The 20,729-nt window shown below is 37.7% G+C and overlaps 1 protein-coding gene across 2 annotated transcripts in view; it reads right to left on the bottom strand.

Annotated features, from left to right (window-relative positions):
• The window catches only part of VCL (vinculin), a 113,454-nt gene that overhangs the window by 72,680 nt on the left and 20,045 nt on the right, over window positions 1-20,729 (bottom strand). For both annotated transcript variants that reach the window (XM_021700140.1, XM_021700141.1), the window contains exon 2: window positions 3,375-3,445. In XM_021700140.1, the coding sequence (XP_021555815.1) occupies window positions 3,375-3,445 (71 nt within the window). The remainder of the gene's footprint in view (window positions 1-3,374; window positions 3,446-20,729) is intronic.

The raw sequence follows: 20,729 nt of genomic DNA, 5'->3' as shown, positions 1-20,729 counted from the left end.
CATAATTATGACTTTCTAATTCTATCATTAATTCCACATTTGTTGGTTAGAATTCCCCTCATCAACTAGGGTTATTAGGCTGCTCTGTGAGAGAGAGTCTGTAGAGGGAAGGCAAGATAGTTACAATTTTGGGTGAGGAGAGATAACAACTTTTAACATCTATTCCCTTAGCAACTTCCAAATATACAATACAGTATTGTTAACTATAGTTACTATGCTGTACATTACATCCCCAGGATTTATAACTGAAGTCTGTACCATTCAACTACCTTCATTCACTTCCCTCATATTCCTGTGTGTGTGTGTGTATATACATATAAATACATATATGTATGTATACATATACACATATAACACACACAAACATATACAAACATATCATATTTTCTTTATCCATTCATTCTGTGATGGACACTCAGGTTGTTTCCATGTCTTGGCTATTATAAGTAATGAGGCAATGAACATGGGAGTGCACATATCTTTTTGAGACAGTGATTTTGTTTCCTTTGTATAAATAAACAGAATTGGAATTGCTGGATCATGTGGTAGTTCTATTTTTAGTATTTCAAAGAACCTCTGGAAAGGCAAGATAAAGGCTTAATTTTTTTCTCTAAATTACCAATTACCAATAAATAAATAAATAACCAATTACCAGAGTAAGGGATCGGTGTCCTAGTTACCACCAAGGGTAATCAATGAAGTTTTATTTTGTTTTAAAGTTACCTACTTTTTTGAAAATATTATCACAACTAAGACACACTCCTTAATTTTTCTAAGTCCCCAAGGAAGCCTGCGAGAGCACATAGCATACTTCAAGGTAATATCTCTGGGAATGAGCAGAAATGAGTTTCCTGAAGAAATTCATTTACCAAATTATATTCATAGACTTAAATGTCAGGGTTGAAAGGAACTTCCTACAGGGTTATATAGTTCAAATATCTACCTGATGTTGAAACCCCCTGTACATTATCTCGCCACACTGTGTACCTTCCAGGGGTGAGTGGCAAACAGGTACAAGCTAGACCTGTGTTTCTAACATAACATAAATATAAGCTTAACTATAGTGTTTAACTAACAGCATAGGACTCCTCTTAATATTACTATGCTATGAAATGGCACAAAAAGTAGGCTCATTTAGTTAGAGCTGGAAGAAACCTTGGAGGTTACCAAGTCCAAAGAAGGCAAATCAGACAAGATACTCCCACAAAACAGGCTCTACAAAAAAACAGATGCTTCTGGCCCCTTACTTCCTGACACATGAACATTTTGCAGAATTAACAGAAACACCGTTATGTAGAAGCACCCACTCAAGTAAGTTAGAAATAAGAAGACATCAATATGGGTGAAATTTTGCATCTGTTCAATGAAAATAGAACATAAGGAGGATAAAAATAAAGGAATACTTCTCACTTTATTTAAAATTGTGATATGTAACATACATACAGAAAATTGTATAAAACATATGTATAATATAAAGAATAAAACAACCACCCATATAACTCAACACTTAAGTCAAGAAATACATTACCATTTTATTTATTTGTTTGTTTGTTTTTACATTATTACCATTTTAGAAGTCCCTGTGTGCCTCTTCCCAAGTATAACCCTCTTCCTTCCCCCAGAGGTATTACTACCCTGACTTTTGCAATCATTATTTCCTTACTTATCTTTATCTTTTAACCACGTTAAGTAGGAATCCATAAACAACACAGTTTATTTCTACATGTTTTTGAACTTTAAATAAATGGGACCTACATATCTATCCACCTATCTATCATTCATTTCTCTCAATTATTTTTTTTTAAGATTTTATTCATTTGAGACACAGAGAGAGAGAGAGAGAGAGAGAGAGAGCATGAGCAGGGGAAGAGGCAAAGGCAGAGGGAGAAGCAGGCTCCCCGCTGAGGCAGGAGCCCAATGTGGGGCTCAATCCCAGGACCCCAGGATCATGACCTGAGCCGAAGGCAGATGCGTAACCATGTGAGCTACCCAGGCGCCCCTCTCTCAATTATTTTTGAGATACATTCATTTTTTTAATTAAGGTGAAAATCATATAACATAAAATTAACCATTTTCAATCCTTTTCATTACTGATTAGTATTCCAATTTATGACTATACCATAATTGTTTTCATCCATTCTACTATGAATAGATCAATGGGGTCAACATGAACAATGTTGATACTAAAATCTTCATATATAGATCCAGTGTGCATGAGCATAAGTGTCTCTAAGAATTACCTGTCTTCTACTTTACTAACACCAAACTGTTTTCCAAAGTGGCTGCACCAATTTACATTCCCAACAGCAGTGTATGAGAGTTCCAATTGCTCCACATCCTTATCAACAACTGATATTATCAGACTTCTTAATTTAGAGGTTATAATAGAATAATTTGCACTGCTCTGATGACTAATGAGATAGAGCACCTGTTCCTAATTTTTTGGCCATTTGGATTTCCTCTCTTTTGAAGTGCCTATTCAAATCCCCTGCCCTTCTTTTTGTAACTGAATAGACTTACCTTACTCTTGACTTGTAGAGGTTCTACTTTTTTTCTTTTTGTCTTATGCATTAGCCTTTACTTTTACAAAGTACTTGACTGCCATAGAAAAAAGCCATTGATCAAAGACAACATAATTAAGAACTTGACAAAGTTCTAACTAATCAAAAGTTAGTATCTCTGCTTTTACTCAGGATAGGCCAAAACACCTGCAAATTGTTTGTAGGAGTTTGGGTGATATGTAAATATAACTTAAATTTAAAATGCTACTGAAATACATTGCAATTAATTTTTTAAAGTTCGTATCTATTCTTATTCCCTTATCTCCAAGCAAAAGCGTTTAGCATATTATTCAGATTCATGCCTGCTAAAGTCAGAATGTTTCTGAATCCTTTCCATTCCAGACAATGAAACTCAGAAGTCATAGTTTTATTAAAAATTATTATGTCAAAAATGCCTAACAGCAATGAATACAATCAACAGTAGGGAACCAGAGTGTTAAAAGATCAAAAGTCAAAATTTCAATTGAAAATACATTAAAAAAGGGGCGCCTGGGTGGCTCAGTCGGTTAGGCATCTGCCTTCGGCTCAGGTCATGATCCCAGGGTCCTGGGATCAAGCCCCGCATCAGGCTCCCTGCTTAGCAGGGAGCCTGCTTCTCTCTCCTCCTGGCTTGTGCCTGCTCATGCTCACTGCCCCATCTCTCTCTTGTCTCTCTAATAAATAAATAAAATCTTTAAAAAATAAAAATAAATAAAAATTTTTAAAAAAGAAAATACATTAAAAAAAAAAAAGTTGTTCCTGGAATCAGCTAATTTTCTTTCCTAACAAGAGGATTATTCTGCTTAGCAAGAGAAGAAAGTTTTAATTACTCACTTAATAAATGCTGGTGGCATATCTCTCTTCAAAATCTGATCCTCAGTGGTTTGAACAGTCTCTTTTCCAACCTACAGGAGAAAAAGATTCACAATTCAATAATAAATTCTCAGACTCTTAAAAACTATTACTTCAACATATTTGAAACATATACTTTACATATAATCTATCATTGAAGTTTCTGGATTCAAAGCAAATTTCTGGATTTTTGAAATTATCAAGATTGTTCCCATATATGCATCCACAATATACCTGATAACAATATGGAGTACAAACATAATGTATTACCCCTTCTTCAGAATAATTCAGATGAAGGCACCAGTGAGCACAGTAAAAAAAAAAAAAAAAGAGAGAGAGAGAGAGACAAATTCATCACTGAGATTTATGTGTATATGTTTAATTGACAAATTGCTATCTCTCTTTTTTTTTAAGATTTTATTTTTAAGTAACCTCTACACCCAATGTGGGGCTCGAACTCACAACCTCAAGATCAAGAGTCACATGCTCTACCGACTGAGCCAGCCAGGCACCCCTATATCTTTAGAAGAATGCATGAAGTACATGAATCAAGCAAGGTAAGTAAGTTAAAATGTCTATACAGAAAAAAAAACAAATGTTACTGGAGCTGAAAAAAAATAGGAAATAGTTATGATGCTGAAACTAGAAACCAAACATATGAAAATACACAACTTCACCCGTCATCTAATAAATTCAAACTAAAACAACATGTTTTTCCCCCTAATTATAGAGCAACTTTAAAAAGTAATATAAAATGCTGAATTCTACAATGGAATAGTTTTATACCCTTCTGGTGGCAATGTAAACTGGCATACTCTCTTTGGAAAAGCATTTGCTAGTATGAATTAAGAAATATAAAAAAATATCATATCTAGGGCCTGGGTGGCTCAGTCGTTAAGCATCTGCCTTCGGCTCAGGTCATGATCCCAGGGTCCTGGGATCGAGCTCCACATCAGGCTCCCTGCTCAGCGGGAAGCCTGCTTCTCTCTCTCCCACTCCCCCTGCTTGTGTTCCTGCTCTCACTATCTCTCTGTCAAATAAATAAATAAAATTTTTAAAAATAAATAAAATAAAATGTCATATCTAGGAATTCCACTAATGAGAATATACCCTATAAACAATAATACCAAATGTGGTAATAACAATATCCACAAAAATATTCACTATCATGTTAGTTATAAAAGCTAAAATATTTTTTAAATAACTTATACAACAATGAGGAACAGTTAAGTAAATTACGATATATCTTTAGATAGTGTACTAAAGGGCCATTAAAACAATGGTTATAAAGACTCAACACTACAGGAAGATGTTTATGACATTATATTTCATTTAAAAGGAATAAAAATAATAAATACACAATGATTACAACAAACCAAAAAAATCCATATGCATGAAGTAAAACACTGAAAGAATACAAAACAAAATGTTAACAGTGGTTATAATGATGCTTAGGAAATTCTGTATCTGTATATCCTATTTTCTAATTTTCCAAAATATGAAGATACAATTTTTATAATTTAAAAAGTAATATTAAAATGTTACTCTGGGTTATTTAGATGCCATTATTTTCTACCTAATAACTGTAGTAATTATGTCATTTCATATAAATCTTCCAAATAGTAGTAGCTAAAAATATAAAAATATATCAAAATATTAAAAGTCACACTACCCAGATTGTGTATATGTGCAGATGTCTTTATTATACCACAAATGGTACACATACTTGCTTTTTTCAAGATTATTCCTATGTAGGGCTTGGATGTCAATTTTTCTTTCACTACAGTTGTATCACATATTCTCAAGTACTCTTTTATAAAAGAGGTTAAACACGAATACAGTGAATGGGGAAATTCACCCGTTTTATCAATATAAAGCTACGTAAAAGTGCTAAATCACAAATATAAACCCACAGTTTAATGCAGAAATCTGTGAAAAATTTTAAAACCCAGAATGGAAAGTTTCTCAATCCTACTATTTAACCATTTAACTTTCAATTGAGTTTAAAGAAGAAAAATGAGTAAGAAAAATCCCTAAGTGCACAGTAAATCAGCTAAAGAAAAATACTACAATAAACTATTCTCAGGAAATACAAGTCATGCATAAGTTAATGAATACAGGTTTTTTCTCTCAAGTTAATAGCTCCGAAAAAAGCAAAACACATATACCACTGGGAAATAGCCATGCTTTTGTAGACAATAGACTGTCTGTAAAAGCCTTTCAAATCAGCAGCTGGTTCTCTAGTTTCTCAGATCAAAACATGACAGAATATTTCCAGATGTATTGTTCACTATATTTTCCAACTAAAATCAACCATTCAAAAAGCTGTGGGCCATGATTTCATGAAGTAAAAAATGAAGTTCAGCAACAAAGTCACTAGTTCATACTAAGTATAAAGGGCCTAGAAGGATAGTCACATTTAGACACATGGAGATTTCTTTTATTTTACACACGCAGAGACAGAGAGAGCAAGGGAAGAAGAGGAGTGAGTTCCTCTTAGATCTCCTTTAGGAAACATCCAGTTAGTTATTCAGCATTATTAAACATTGACTGAGTACAACTACATAAGCCAGGCACTGTTCTAGGCACTGTTTTAGGTACTGGGGTAGAGCAGGGAGTAAAAATAAGTCCCCTGCTCTCATGGAACTTATATTCTAGTAGTAGAGAGTACACAAGTAAATAAATAAACCAACAAAATCATCCTAGATAAAGGTGATGCCATAAAGAGTATGGGGTAGGAGTAGAGAGAGCCTTCTTCAAAAAGAGTGGATAAAAAAGGCTTCTCTGAGGAAGTAACACTGGAGTTGAGGCTCTGAAGCTGAGAAGAAACCATTCGTGCAAGAGCTGGGAAAGAACACTCCAGTGGGAGAAACAAGAAAAAGACCCTATGGCAGGAAAGTTTGAGTATATTCAAGAAAGTGGAAGGAGGCCAGAGTGGCTAAAGCTCAATGAGGGGAGAAAGTGTGGGGGTAGGGTTGGATAAAGCCAAGGGCCAGATCACAGAGTCCTTTAGGAGAGGTTAAGATGTGTGGAATCTTTTCTAAATACAGTAAGAAGCAGGAGTGCTAAACAGGAGATTGACATGTGATCTGATTTTCTTTCTAAAAAGTCATTTTGCCTGTTATGTGGCCAAGTGATCTTAGCAGGCAAGGGGAAACAGAGTGACCGGTTAAGAGTCTATTGCGGTCATCCAGGGGAGAGAGGGCAGTGCCTTAAAACAAGACACGAAAGTGGAAATGGAGAATTCGTTCCTTTGGAGGAAGAAGTAATAGAACGTGCTCTTAGACTCGGAGGTGCAGGGGATGGGGAGTAGATTGAAGGGGAAAAAAATCAGGAATGACTTCTAGGTCAATTAAGTGAAAGGTCTTTGAAGATGGCAATGCTAGAAGACTGATACATGGCAAAGATTTATCATCAAAAAATAAAACAATCCTGAGTACACCCGACAAAACCATTAAAACATTTTTGCAAATAGTCAATATTCTGACCCTGGTGGAGGACATTACTAAAGAATGAATTTTATTTAATTATTTTATGTCTCTTTTTTAAGGGTAGGGGTAGGTGGGGAAAGAAATATAGATAATAAAAATATATTCAAAGGCGGGCACCTGGGTAGATCAGTCAGTTAAGCATCTGCCTTGGGCTCAGGTCATGATCTTGGGGTCCTGGAATCGAGCCCCAAGTAGGACTCCCTGCTCAGTGGGGAGCCTGCTTGTCCCTCTCCCTGTGCCCCTCCCCTTCTCTCAAATAAATAAACAAAATCTTAAAAAAAAAAAATGTTCAAGGCCACTTATCCAGAAGCTATTTTTAAGTATTTAAGTGACAGGCACTAAATTTGATTCACTATTCTAAGCTGCATTCATACTTGTAGTGATAATATCCACAATCACTGCAAGCTTCATACACTCAGTCCAGAATTAAGTTAGGTTCGATGAATAAATGATCCTATTTTTAAGGCACACCACATAAAGCGTGACTATGTAGAATGAATGCGTTTCACTCGAGGAATTGATTTTTAGCAATGCTGTCCAATATGAACTTTCTTTTATGATAGAAATGTTCTATTTAAACTGTCTTACCCAGTACAGTAGCCATTAGCCACAGGTGGCTATTGAGCACTTGAAATATGGCTAGTGCACCTGAAGAACTGAGTTATCACTTTTTATTTAATTTTTAATTAATCTTAATTTTTTAAATTAAGATTTTATTTTTCTTTTATAGCATTTTAGGTTTGTAACAAAATTGAGGGAAGGCGCAGAGATTTCCCAAACATTCCCTGCTCCATACGACAGCCTCTCCCATTAACATGCCCCCTGGAGAAGTACATTCGCCACTACCAATAAACCTACCATTGACTACATCATAATCACCCAAAACTCATAGTTTACATGACAGTTCGTTTGGTACGGTACATCCTATGGGTTTGACAAATCCATAAGGACATGTATCCATCATTATGGTATCATATAGAGAACTGCGCTAAAAATCCTTGGGCTCTGGTATTCATCCCTCCCAGCCCTCAAATCCCTAGCAACCACTGATCTTTTTCACTGTCTCCACAGTTTCACCTTTTCCGGAATGTCATATAGTCAGAATCATCCAGTACGCAGACTTAACAGATTGGCTTCTTTCGATTAATTTTAATTTTAATTTCCACATGTGGCTAGCGGCTACTGTATTGCACAGCTCAGGTCTGTGGGACTTTCACTGTCTTCTAAAACTGGCCTTCCTACCTCCAGACTTCCTTCTTCTAATTCACTCTTCACACAGCTGCTAGATTAACTTTCATTTTTACCTTTACTACGTGGTCTCTTCACAGAAGAAAGAAGCTGGGCCTGGAAAGGCAGAGGTTGCCAGATGGCAAAGAGAGGGATCAGAGAGCCCAAGCAGAAGAAAGGAGAAAACAGGCAATGGCTCGGATGTGTTTGAGCTCATGGTTGACTAGACAAGAAAAACAGGCTGGTTGCACCTCAGCAAAAGAAATGAGGCTACAAAGGAAAGCTCCAGTCACCCTGGGAAGGGCTTTGTATGCCAAGCAAAGGCAGAGGATTATGTAACTTAACCTGCCTATTTATTCAAAGGTTGTCATCCTTTGTTCTAGATCTTTCCAAGTCAGTGTTCTATCACTGAAGGATCAACTCAAGAAGTTCCAAAGAAGCCAGTTCCTAAAGATATGTAGGACCAGAAAGGCATCTTCTATTTGAGATCAACTGGCAAAGTCTATCTAGGAAAACCAAGCCAAAGCTTGACATTTTTAAGCCATCAACCAGGAAATGACAGGAAATGCACTTTCCTCCTTCTTCCCCACACTATCTAAACAGAAACAGCTTTTTTAGCACGGATCTTTTCCAAATAAAAAGAGTAGAACAATTAAGAAGGGGATTAATTCACAAAACGTTCTTTGTTAACTAGCAGGAATCTTCATTGCTTATGGAAAAACATACTCCTGGATGTCAGCCTTAGAATGGGGAAGCTTATGATTCATAATACAGGCTACACTTTGCAAACAAGCAGGTCAGTAATAATCTTTTTTTTTTTTAAAGATTTTATATATTTATTTTAGACATAGAGAGTTAGAGAGAGCACAAGCGGGGGGTGGGGAGGAGAAGAGGGAGAGGGACAAGCAGACTCCAGGCTGAGCACAGAGCCCAACCCAAGGCTCGATCCCACGACCCGAGATCACAACCCAGAGATCATGACCCTGCAAACTCAACCAGAGCTGAAATCAAGAGTCCGATGCCTAACTGACTGAGCCAGCCAGGCTCCCCTGGTCAGTAATAATCTTAACAAATGCTTCTCGAACCTGTGCGGCACCAGTCACCAAAACACTTGACTAGTTAAATGTTTTTGCTACATACATGTTAAGAACATATGCAAAGGAATTTGGTGACTTGGTTTTCAGTTCCAGCTTAATAATGGTCTTGTGACCTCAAATAAATCATATAATTACTCAAATATTTCTTCCAAGCTATATGATCTCTTTGGGTATCTCCTTACTTGTCTACTGTAGGTTGGCCAAACTCCCTTTTAATTCTCTGATAAAGGAAATTTACCTTAATCTTTTCTACCTTAAGTCCTCATTTATGACCTCAAGTTCTTTTTAGGAACAAGGCTAGGTATGAAACGATTAACAAATGCAAAATTTAAAAGCTCTCACTTCCTGTATATTTTATCTATACATTTTATGATTGTGAGATTAAAGTGGATGGCTGATTTTTCAACCTTAAATCTTATTCCCTCTGTAAAAAAGACCCATAGTTAAAGGATTAAAAAGAAAAAAGGCAGAGAAAAGAATGACAAATAGTCTTAATTATAGTCTAAGTTCTGAGCAGGTTTTCCAGATCAGCATTTAAAAACAGCCCTTTCAAAGTAACTTTATAGTAAATACATTTTATTACTTCCAAGCTTTATTCCATTGCTGAAATTCAGATTTGTTGCTTCTATTCACTGCTAAAACTATTTCTCTTTTATTTTTTTCTTCAGAGAATTGCCTCTAACTCTTGAGGCCCAATTCCACTCAATTCAATAAACAGGCAGTAAGTGCCAACTATGTGTCCGGTAGGTGGTGGGAAGAGAATGAGATAAGAAATAAAGCATCCTTAGACAGATAAACTGAAAATAATGGTAGTGAATGAGTACGAGGCCTGGGGGCATTTTTAGGGGGCTTGGCAGGAAGCCCTGTTTCTTTTGAAGAGCCCTTACTTTGTTCAGTAGTTAATTTAAATATCTTTTGTTCAATATGTGACTTTAGTTCAAAATTCCATGTGAGAGGCCTTTTGTCTTCTACTGTTGTTATTATTACTCCTTTTATCACAATCTACTCAATTTGGTTCAGTAATGTAGAGAGATTTGGTTTCTTGCCAGCAAAAAAAAAAAAGCTTGGCTGGTTCAAGTCATTACCCAGACTAAAAAATATGTTAATGTAGATGTCTCCCTTAGCTAAACTAAGAAAACAGGAAGGCAAAACACATCAGAAGGACTTATGTTACAGATTTGTACAGCAGAAGTGTATAGAACATAGGACATCTATAGAACATTACATTTAAAGGATGCAGGGAGATGGTAACGTAGTTGGACAAGAAGATGCAAATGATGAAAATGCAAGCCTAATGTACTGTTAAAGTTACAGTAGGCCAGCTATGGAGCCAATCAATAGAAACCAACTGATTGTGACCTGACAAAGGAATGTGCACCCATCTACCTGTACTTAGTTTGGCTCAAATCACTGTTTCTACAGTGTATTAGGCTGATCAATCCATTATACTGAACGGCCATTGATACGCAGCTCTGTCCAGTACCACATCTGGGTCATACAAGAATGATAATAATGTATGTGCCTACCATCAGCAACATTTTTGGTTGTTTTCCTGCAATGGTGATGGACCTGTGATCCATCCACCCCCACGGTACCTTTTGTATCATTCACAGATGATATACTAGAGTCAGGTATTTAAAAGCCATATATCCAGAAAAACGAGGACTCCCTAACCTACACTGATTTCCAACTCACTCATTTAATCAAGAACTTACTGAGTACTTCCTATGTGGTAGGCACTGTGTACAACACTGTGTGTGATAGCAATACAAAAATCAGTGAGACTCAGTCCCTGCCCTTCATAGAAAGACAAGACAAATGTTTAAACAAATCACTGTAACACAGTGTAATGCATGCTCTAACAGAGTTCCATCCAAGCTTCATTCAGCTCTGCATCAATGAGGCCGGAGAGGTTTCACAGAGGAAAAGAAACTCTAGAAAGGCTGAAAAGAGTTATCCAAGAGTAATGGGATTTGGGGAAGAAAGGATAGTTTCCCAGGAGTGGGGCAGCCTATGTTAAAGTGTGGCCGGTTCAGGGAACACAGATCCACAGGGAGGAGGTATAGAGAGGATAGGAAGTTGGAGAGGCAGACAGGGACATTAGGGAGGGCCTTGTATGCAGTGGGCTTAGACTTTATTCTCTAAGCAATGGGAAATTATTTAATGGTTCTAAGCAAAAGACATTATTAGGTTTGCATTTCAATCAGAAAAATACAGCAGCAAAAATGGATCAAAGATTTAAAAAACTACAATGACAAGTTCATGTGTTAGTTCATTTATTTAATCAAGTATTTATATAACATACGATGTGCCAGGTATTATAGACAGTAATGAAGCAAATACATGTGGCCCCTGACCTCACAGAGCTTAGAGTCTTTGTGAAAGATAAATTACAGATGAGCTAAAGCACCAGCAGTATGGATGGATATGAGGGCAGACTTAAGAGGTGCATATATAAGACACTCCATGTGGAGGGTAAGGGAGAAATCTAGAATGACTCCCAGCCTCCTGACTCAAATGGACTTAGGACTAGAGGTAATATAGGAAGAGCAAACCAGACCTGAGAGGGAAACTCATTACTACCTATGGGGTGTTTAGATGGAGATAAGCAAATGTTCCATAAGCAACTGAAGAGATGGTTCCTCGGTTTACTTGCCTGGGCTGAAGAAACAGATTGCAGCTGGTGGAAGAGCAAGTTGGTGAGAAGAGCTGAGAAGGAAATGTCTGAGAGCAGCATCCAGGGAATGGCAGAACGATGCCACGAAAGCCGAAGGAATCAAGTTTCAAGGATGTGAGAGAACAGTCATTAGTGTCAACTGCCAGAGTTAATGGTTTCTAGTATAATCAGAGACTGTACAACCATCACCACAATTTTTGAACATTTTCATCACCCCATAAAGAAACCCATTAGCAGTCACTCCTTTCATTTATCCCCAACCCTTCTCCAACCCCATCTAGCCATAGGCAATCAGTAATTTACCTTCTGTCTCTACAGATTTGCCTGTATTTGATACAAATGGAATCACACAATATATGACCTTTAGTGACTGGCTTCTTTCATGTTGGAGTATATATCAGCACTTCATTGCTTTTTATTGACAAATAATTGCTTTTTATTGACAAATGTGGTTATACCACATCTTGTTTACCATTCATCAATTGGTGGACATTTGGATTATTTCCACTTTTTGGCTCTTATGAATAATGCTGCTATGAACATTAGTGTACATGTTTTTGTGTGGATGTTTGTTTTCATTTCTCTTGGGTATATGTCTAAGGATAGAATTGCTGGATCACATGGTAACTCTATGTTTAAACTCCTGAGGAACTGTCAGAATGTCTTCCAAAGAAGCAGTACCATTGAACATTCCCACCAGCAATAGCAATATATGAGGGTTCTAATTTCTCCACATTCTCAGCAACATTATTATCTGTCTTTTTTATCATAGCCATCCTACTGCAGTGGTATCTTGTGGTTTTGATCTGAATATCCCTGGTGGCTAATGATGCTGAACATCTTTCTATGTGCCTATTAACTATTTGTATACCTTCTTCAGAGAAATGTCTATTCAGATCCTTTACCCATACTTTTTTTTTTTTAAGATTTTATTTATTTATTTGAGACAGACAAAATGAGAGACAGAGAGCATGAGAGGGGGGAGGGTCAGAGGGAGAAGCAGACTCCCCGCCGAGCAGGGAGCCCGATGCGGGACTCAATCCCGGGACTCCAGGATCGTGACCTGAGCCGAAGGCAGTCGCTTAACCGACTGAGCCACCCAGGCGCCCGTTTACCCATACTTTAATTATAATTTTAGTTCTGTGTCTTTTGCAAATGCTTTCTCCCAGTCTGTGAGTTGTCTTCACTTTCCTGATGGTGTCCTTTGTAGCACAAAAAATTTTAATTTTGAAGAAATTCAATCTACCTATTTTTTTCTTTTGTGGCTTGTGCTTTTAGTATTGTATCTAAGAAGGTTTTGCATAACCAAGGTCACGAAGATCTACTCCTACATTTTACTCTAAGAATTTTATAGTTTTAGTTAGCTCTTACATTTTAGGTCCATAGTCCATTTGAAGTTTATTTTTGTGTATGCTGTAAGGGAAGGGTTACTACTTTGTTTAAATAGGAGAACGTTGACAGGCTGAAGGAAAGGAAGCAGGAAACAAGACACTGATTAAGAAGCAAGGTCTCTGAGGAGGCAGGGAAAGAACATGGAGAACAAGTAGAGGGACTAACATTTACCAGGAAGAAATCACCTCTTCCTTGGAGACAAGAGGGATGGTGAGGTAATAAATAGAACAGAGATATTAACTGTAACTCTGGGGTCTATGAGCTATATCTTCTTAGGAATTTATAAAACATTAGTTTAAGGATCTAAGATAAGCTTCAGTCGGGAAATGTTTAATTTTATTTAATCCACCACTTTCCAAATTATTTATTTCTTAATACCTACTAACCTATGATGAAATTAGGATTTGTAGGATACACTTAGGGAACAAAGTGATCTAGGCCACAAGTTACAAACCAGTGGCCTTTGTGAGGAATTTGGATGAAGGGTAATTTTTGTTTCGGCCACATTTTTTTTTGAGATCAAGAAATTTCATAAAGATACAAATATCTGACATCTCTTGAAATATCAGAAGATTTGGCCACATCAGATCTGCATTTCAGCAAAGAAACAATTTGCTAGAACCCAGATGTCCCAAACAGGAGATATACTCTCTGCACCACTCCCTATAATCTTAACATCCAGACCATTTCATTCATTTATGTCACTTCCTGGTCCCTGTGGGTATCTGGGTTTATCATTTCTGCACTAGGCAACCCTCTCAGTGTCTATACAGAGTGAAAATTCCTGAAGCCGCTCTTAGAAATTCCTTGTCCAAGTCCTCTAAATATTTTCTGTTATAAAAGTGCTCTTCTTGTGAGAGCTATGAGAGAAAGACCAAGAGAAGTATTTATGCCAGGAATGATAAAATGGCAGTGTATGGCCAAGGTGCAATCTACAGTCCTATTTTGTTTGACTTGCACAGTATTTTTTTAAATGGAAAATGTCACATTAAAAAGAAATACAGATTTCTAGATTTTATTGGATATCAGGAAGATCTGGTAACACTAGGTTCTGTTTCCATTTGGCATCAATAAGCTGGAGATAGCAGTTTTCTTCAATCAGGTCCTGCATTTTTCAGTTTACCACAGTCCCTACCACTCCCCAGTGTCCTCTAACTGGTCTGATTCACACAGTTACCTATTTGGCCGTGCAGGCATTCTGAGTCTGTGCCACCTGATTTAACAAAAACATTCAGTTCTTAATTAGCACAGCGCACAAGGCAAGATTCCCATCATCATGAGTGTCATGGGAAATTCTACTTATGCCTCAGCTATCTCACTAATGAAATATCCCACTCTCCCCCCAAATACATATTCAGATCAAAAAAAAAAAAAATGACTGGAAGGAAACACAACACAAAAAGTAGAATTTCACATGATCTTTATTTTCTTCTGAATCTTTTTCTGTACTTTCCAGGTTTTTAAAAATAGACTATGGGGGCACCTGGGTGGCACAGTCAGTTGAGCAGCTGACTCTTGGTTTTGGATCGGGTCATGATCTTGGGGTCGTGAGATTGAGCCCAGAGTCTTCTCTCTCCTTCTCCCTTTGCCCCTCCCACTCGTGCTTGCTTTCTTTCCCTCTCTAAAATAAATAAATAAATCTTTTTTAAAATGCCTATGCGGGGCACCTCGGTAGCTCAGTCGTTAAGCGTCTGCCTTCGGCTCAGGTCATGATCCCAGGGTCCTGGGATCAAGCCCCACAATGGGCTCCCTGCTCGGCGGGAAGCCTGCTTCTCCTTCTCCCCCTGCTTCTGTTCCTGCTCTTGCTGTTTCTCTCTCTCTGTCAAATAAATAAATAAAATCTTAAAAAAAAAAATGACTATGCATTGCCTTCATAATCAGAAAAATATAAACTAAATTTCTAAAATGGGTCAACAATATTCATGGTAAGTAATAATCTATAAAGTAATGAGAAATCACCAGTGCCTAAAAGGTTCAAATTTTGACCAACTGCCAAAAACAGAATTTAAATGTGCATCAATGATAACACAATCACATGAGATAAACAGTAGATGAACCATGTCTGTGTCAAGTTCTAGTGTCAAGCAAGCTTATTTGCTGCAACATACTTTTCCTTAGAACTAGTGTTAAGTTGCCTTGGCAGCAGCTGTTTATTGTAACCCAACATAAGATTGACTGTATCAATTAAGGCTAGATAAATGTTAGCACAGCAGACTGATCACCAGATTCCTGTTTATGAAGATGCTCTGGGCAGGCTTCCAATTTGCAAATACTATACTTCATTCTCTCCCTCAACTCAGGATTCTTCTGTACACTTCACAATTACTTACACGCGCTCTGGATGGCCACTAATTTAATAATAAAGCATGTCATCAGCACAGGGAACTTCTCTCCACCACCCAGTTTCTCCCAAGCCCTCTCAAGTGAACACAAAATATGCTCCTTCCATTTCACAGAAAATTTCAGAGTAAAAAAGAATTTGGGGGGCGCCTGGCTGGCTCAGTTGGTTAAGTGTCTGCCTTCGGCTCAGGTCATGATCCCCGGGGTCCTGGGATAGAGCCTCATGTTGGGATCTCTGCTCAGTGGGAGGTCTGCTTCTCCCTCTCCCTCTGCATTCTTTCTCTCTCTCTCTCTCTCAAATAAATAAAATCTTAAAAAAAAAAGAAAGAATTTGGCAACCTAATCCAAAAGCATCACATCAGAAAGGAAGCTCAGAGAGGTAATTTCTCTAAGAAAGTTGCAGGACTTGAATGTGAATCCAAGCCTCTTGGCTCCATTTCCCGTGTTTTTAGGTACACTGCCTAACTTGCAAGCAAGACATTAAGTGACAAATATTCCTACACCCATTTATAGCATACCAAATCCTACTTAAAGTGATTTCTATTTTGTTTTGAAACATAGAGAAGCAAATACTACATCACATAAAGTTTCGCCAATTGTCACCCTTTAGTCCTACCTTTAGTAACAAGAAAGCAAGCGATAATTATGGGAAAATAAAAGGACTGTTTTTCATTCAATCTGCTTTAGTTTTTCTAATATTTTTTCAAGATTTTATTTATTTATTTATTTATTTGACAGAGAACACAAGCAGGGGGAGCCGCAGAGAGAGGGGGAGAAGCAGGATCCCCACTAAGCAGGGAGACTGATGTGGGGCTCGATCCCAGGACCCTGGGATCATGACCCAAGCCGAAGGCAGATGCTCAACCGACTGAGCCACACAAGCGCCCCTTTAATTTTTTTAATTAAAAAGATTACTTAAACCGGAACTCAGTAGTAATCACACTAGTCTTATAGTTAAATAACTATCGCGTATTCATAAACACTGGTGGGGAGGAAAAGATCATCGCATGATCTGGATATAATCTTCAAAAGATGCTTCATGTAAAGAACAAATTCCATTGGGGTCAGGTCTGGATTGTTCTTCCCTCATAGCCATGATACACAGTGACTAGCAAAGTGCTCAAAAAACAGTGCGAACTAGGGACGCCTGGGTAGCTCAATCCATTAAGTGACCAACTCTTGATTTCAGCTCAGGTCACAATCTTAGGGTTCTGGGATCGAGCCCTGCGCCTGGCTCCATGCTCAGCAGGGAGTCTGCTTGTCCCTTTCCCTCTCCCTCTGCCCCCCCCACCCCCTCATGTGCGGGCATACGCGGTCTCTCTCTCTTGCGCTCTCTTTCAAATAAATAAAATCTTTAAATAAAGATTAAAAAGTGCCAACAAAAACAAAACAAAAAAATTAACATTTAATTCTACCATTTTCATATCAGCCCACATATATCCTTTACTCCATTCTAATTCCTTCTATTTCTGCACAATTAACTCAGGAAAACCTTCATTCTTTTATTTTCATTCATTCTTCAATACACTTACAAACTAATCCTCTATTAAAGTGACTAGCTAGGCTCCTTTAAAAAAAAATTCATGGATGAAATCATGAAAAAAAGAAAGCTAACTATTGCCAAGGAAAATCAGGTCGACTCTACCACCTGTCCTATATGCCTCATACATGATTATAAGGAAATAATGCATAAGAATGTGCTCTGTACATCATCAAAGTGTTATCAAATATAGGCTGTCTCTGGGCTATAAATGTTTAGTCCCTCAAAGTATCTCAAAGGCCCCACCAGCATCAAAACAGTCTCCATCTTCTTCTTACTGCTCTCTAACCAAATCTGCTTTTCTCAAAGAACTATTATTCCACAGAATTTAAAATAGACTTTTTGTTTTTCTGCTTTAATAGCCAGAATTGCAAATGCATTCTTTCCTAATAGTTTTAGGTCACAAATATGCAGAATTTCAGTAACAATGTAGCTTTTGCAGATTAAGTCTCGGTATGTAACCACCATTTGTAACTTTGTCCCTCCGGAAAAATAACTCCAAACCAATTTGTAGATGAATTTTCAAAATGCAACCCATTTTTATGTAGGGAAAACTGGGGACCTAGTGGAAAGTAACATGGAGCTGTGGGAAAAGTACTGGGGCTTTGGAATGAATCTCTCCTCCTGCTCTGCTATTATTAATACTGTGTCCTTGGGCAAGTAACTTAATCTCTTTTGAGTCTCAGTCTCCTAACCAGTAAAACGGGAAAAGCAAAATCTCTCTCGGGGGCTAAAGAATGTAATACATATGTAAATTACCTAATACATATGTATCTTCCAGCGCCTGGAAGATAACAGGTACTAAGTAAATATTAGTCCCTTTTTCCCTCTGCCACTGTGGTATTCATTTGTGACTTCTGTTTTCTCCTTTTTAAAAAATCATTTGTTTGTTTTTTAATTGAGCACATGATGTAAGTTAGGAGCCCTTTATTAGCTCACTAAATCTTTATAAGAACAACCCTATGAGGTAGATACCATTACAATCTCATTTTACAGATGACGAACAGAGGCACGGAAAGGTTCCTTGATTTGCCTAAAATTACTCAGATAATGGGGTTGACTTCAGCATACACATGCTCTAATTCTAAACCACTCTACTGTGTATGTGTGTGTTTTTTTAATGAGGGACGGGGATGCAATGATGTGTAATGTTTCCTATTGTTATACTGCATGATTCTATAACTCTGTGGAGCTATCAGACGGCAAGGACAAGAAAACCTTCAGGCTCACAACGGGCAAATATAAACCATCAGGCTGCTGTCTAATCAACTCATACCCAATTGTTTTGGTTTCCCTTCCCAGAAGCTGGAAAGTTTCCACAGGCAGGACAGGTTAGACTCACTAGGGCTGCAGCTGCTTCAGCTCCATAACTGTTATTTGCTTAGGAACGATCAACTGAGTCAACCTGACAACCATTAGTTTTTAAAATTGAACCAGGACTGACAAATAATGTAGCCTTTTACTTTTTTTAAGATAGACTGATTAACTGATTGATTGACTGAAAGAGTGCACATGAGCGGCGAGTGGGGTAGAGGGTCAGAGAAGCAGGGGCATAAATGGGCAGAGGGATAGGGAGAAAATCTCAGGCCGACTCTAGACTGAGCACAGAGCCCGATGGAGGGCTCAATCTCACAACCCTGAGATCACAACCTGAGCCGAAATCAAGAGTCAGACACCGAACCACCTGAGCCACCCAGGTACTTTTCACTTTTTTTTTTAATTACAGGTGTGGTCAAAATTTGAAATAGTAACCCAATGGCGAAAGTCTTTAAGTGTCTTTACTAATGTTGGGAGCCATCTTGCTTGCTAACTGGAGATCGTTCAGAGTCACTTTTACAGTTTAGTAATTAAATTTGGCTCCAGGCTGTAATAGACACCCTGACCCATTAAATTACAGCCCGAAGCAAAATTACTTTATTTCTCCACTCAAGCTATGAACACACTTCTTACCAACAGCCAAAACTGGAAATCCAGTGTTTCAGAGAATTCACGTGGCAAGTGGTTAAGGCTGCCGATTTAAAATGCCCATAGAGAAGACTTGTTTAATGGTACCTACACTAAATAAGCCCCCACCATTTTACCTTGAGGCTTTTGTTTTTCATGTTTTTACCTTTTCTTCTCAATGATTACAAACATAGTCAGTGTGACTACATATGGGCTGAGCAAGACTCAATTCTAAACTCGCTGAAAAGTGAAATAAGAGCACAGACCAAACTGGCCAAGATGTACAGACAGAAAAAAAGCCACAACCATCCCCAGCAATAGTGTTTGTGCCTTTGGCAGATTGTATTTCATCACTGCTCCTTGTACAACATGAACAGATTAGACACAGCCTCGGTTTAATCAGAAGACTTTTACAGGAATAGTAAGTTTATTTCCTTTCGTTTCACTTGCTTACTAATACAAAAAATCAGTACTACAACCTACCTGTTGAATAGTTGCCACAGGTAACTAAACCCTTTAGTAAGTTCTGGCTCTACCATCTTAGATAACTTATTTCCAGTTGGGCAAAAGGAAGAAACAGAATTAGTCAGAATTGAGAGATTTTTTTATTGTTAATGTTGCTTTAAGCCAAGTATTAAAAGTAAATGCTGGCAAAGCATCTATACACTAAACTACAATCCTTTTAATTTCAGTCACCACTAAATATTAAGTTCGCTCCTAATGGTTCATTACAGAACAACACAGGCTGTATTGGTTCATAACTGGAAAACTTCCCAAACTGAATTTACATGGAAGATATAACAGCAGAGAATCCCTGGAGAGTGACAATGTATAAGGTTATCACTGTTGAAGTTAAAGTGTGAATTCGTAATTTAGCAGGCAAGTTTCCATAAACCTAGTAATCAGTAAATATATTCGTGTTGGGGCGCCTGGATGGCTCAGTTGGTTAAGTGTCTGCCTTCAGCTCAGGTCATAATCCTGGGGTCCTGGGATAGAGCCCCAGATCGGGCTCCCTGCTCAGCAGGGAGTCTGCTTCTCCCTCTGTCCCTCCCCCGCCCCCCCACTGCTGTTCTCTCTCTCTCAAATAAATGAATAAAATCTTATAAAAAATAAAAAGATTCTTTCTCCCTCTCCCTCTGCCCCTCTCCCTTTCTCTCTCAAAAAACAAAACAAAACAAAATATATATATATATATATATATATATGTACTCATCTTAAATAATAATCACATAATTAGGTGATCCTCCTTAGGACAAATCCAAGTTCCCCCTAAGATATACATCATCAAATGCTAGGTATATATTGTGTAGGTAAACTTACCATGAATTCTTCTACACAGCTGATCCCATCAAAATATTACTCAGTGGTGCTGTATTTTCTTTTTTTTTTTTTCCATAATAGACATAAACTAGAGATGTTGAAGACATCTCTTGTATCCTGATGTTTTTAGATTAATTTATTCTTTAAATTATGTCCTGAGAATTCTATGTGTAAGGCAATGTGCAGGTGACACAAAGATGCAGTTAGGGAATTTATGGCCTGGAAGAGCATCAGCACTACATGAATGCCACCAGGGAGGTAGAACTTAGCACTACTGGGGGTAAGTGGACAGAGAGTACAACCAGTTGT

The sequence above is a fragment of the Neomonachus schauinslandi genome, chromosome 6 (genome assembly GCF_002201575.2).
Source record: "Neomonachus schauinslandi chromosome 6, ASM220157v2, whole genome shotgun sequence".
In the NCBI taxonomy this organism is placed as follows: Eukaryota; Metazoa; Chordata; class Mammalia; order Carnivora; family Phocidae; genus Neomonachus; species Neomonachus schauinslandi.
Note: the sequence above shows the minus strand (reverse complement) of the source record. Positions and strands in the feature narration are given on the sequence as shown.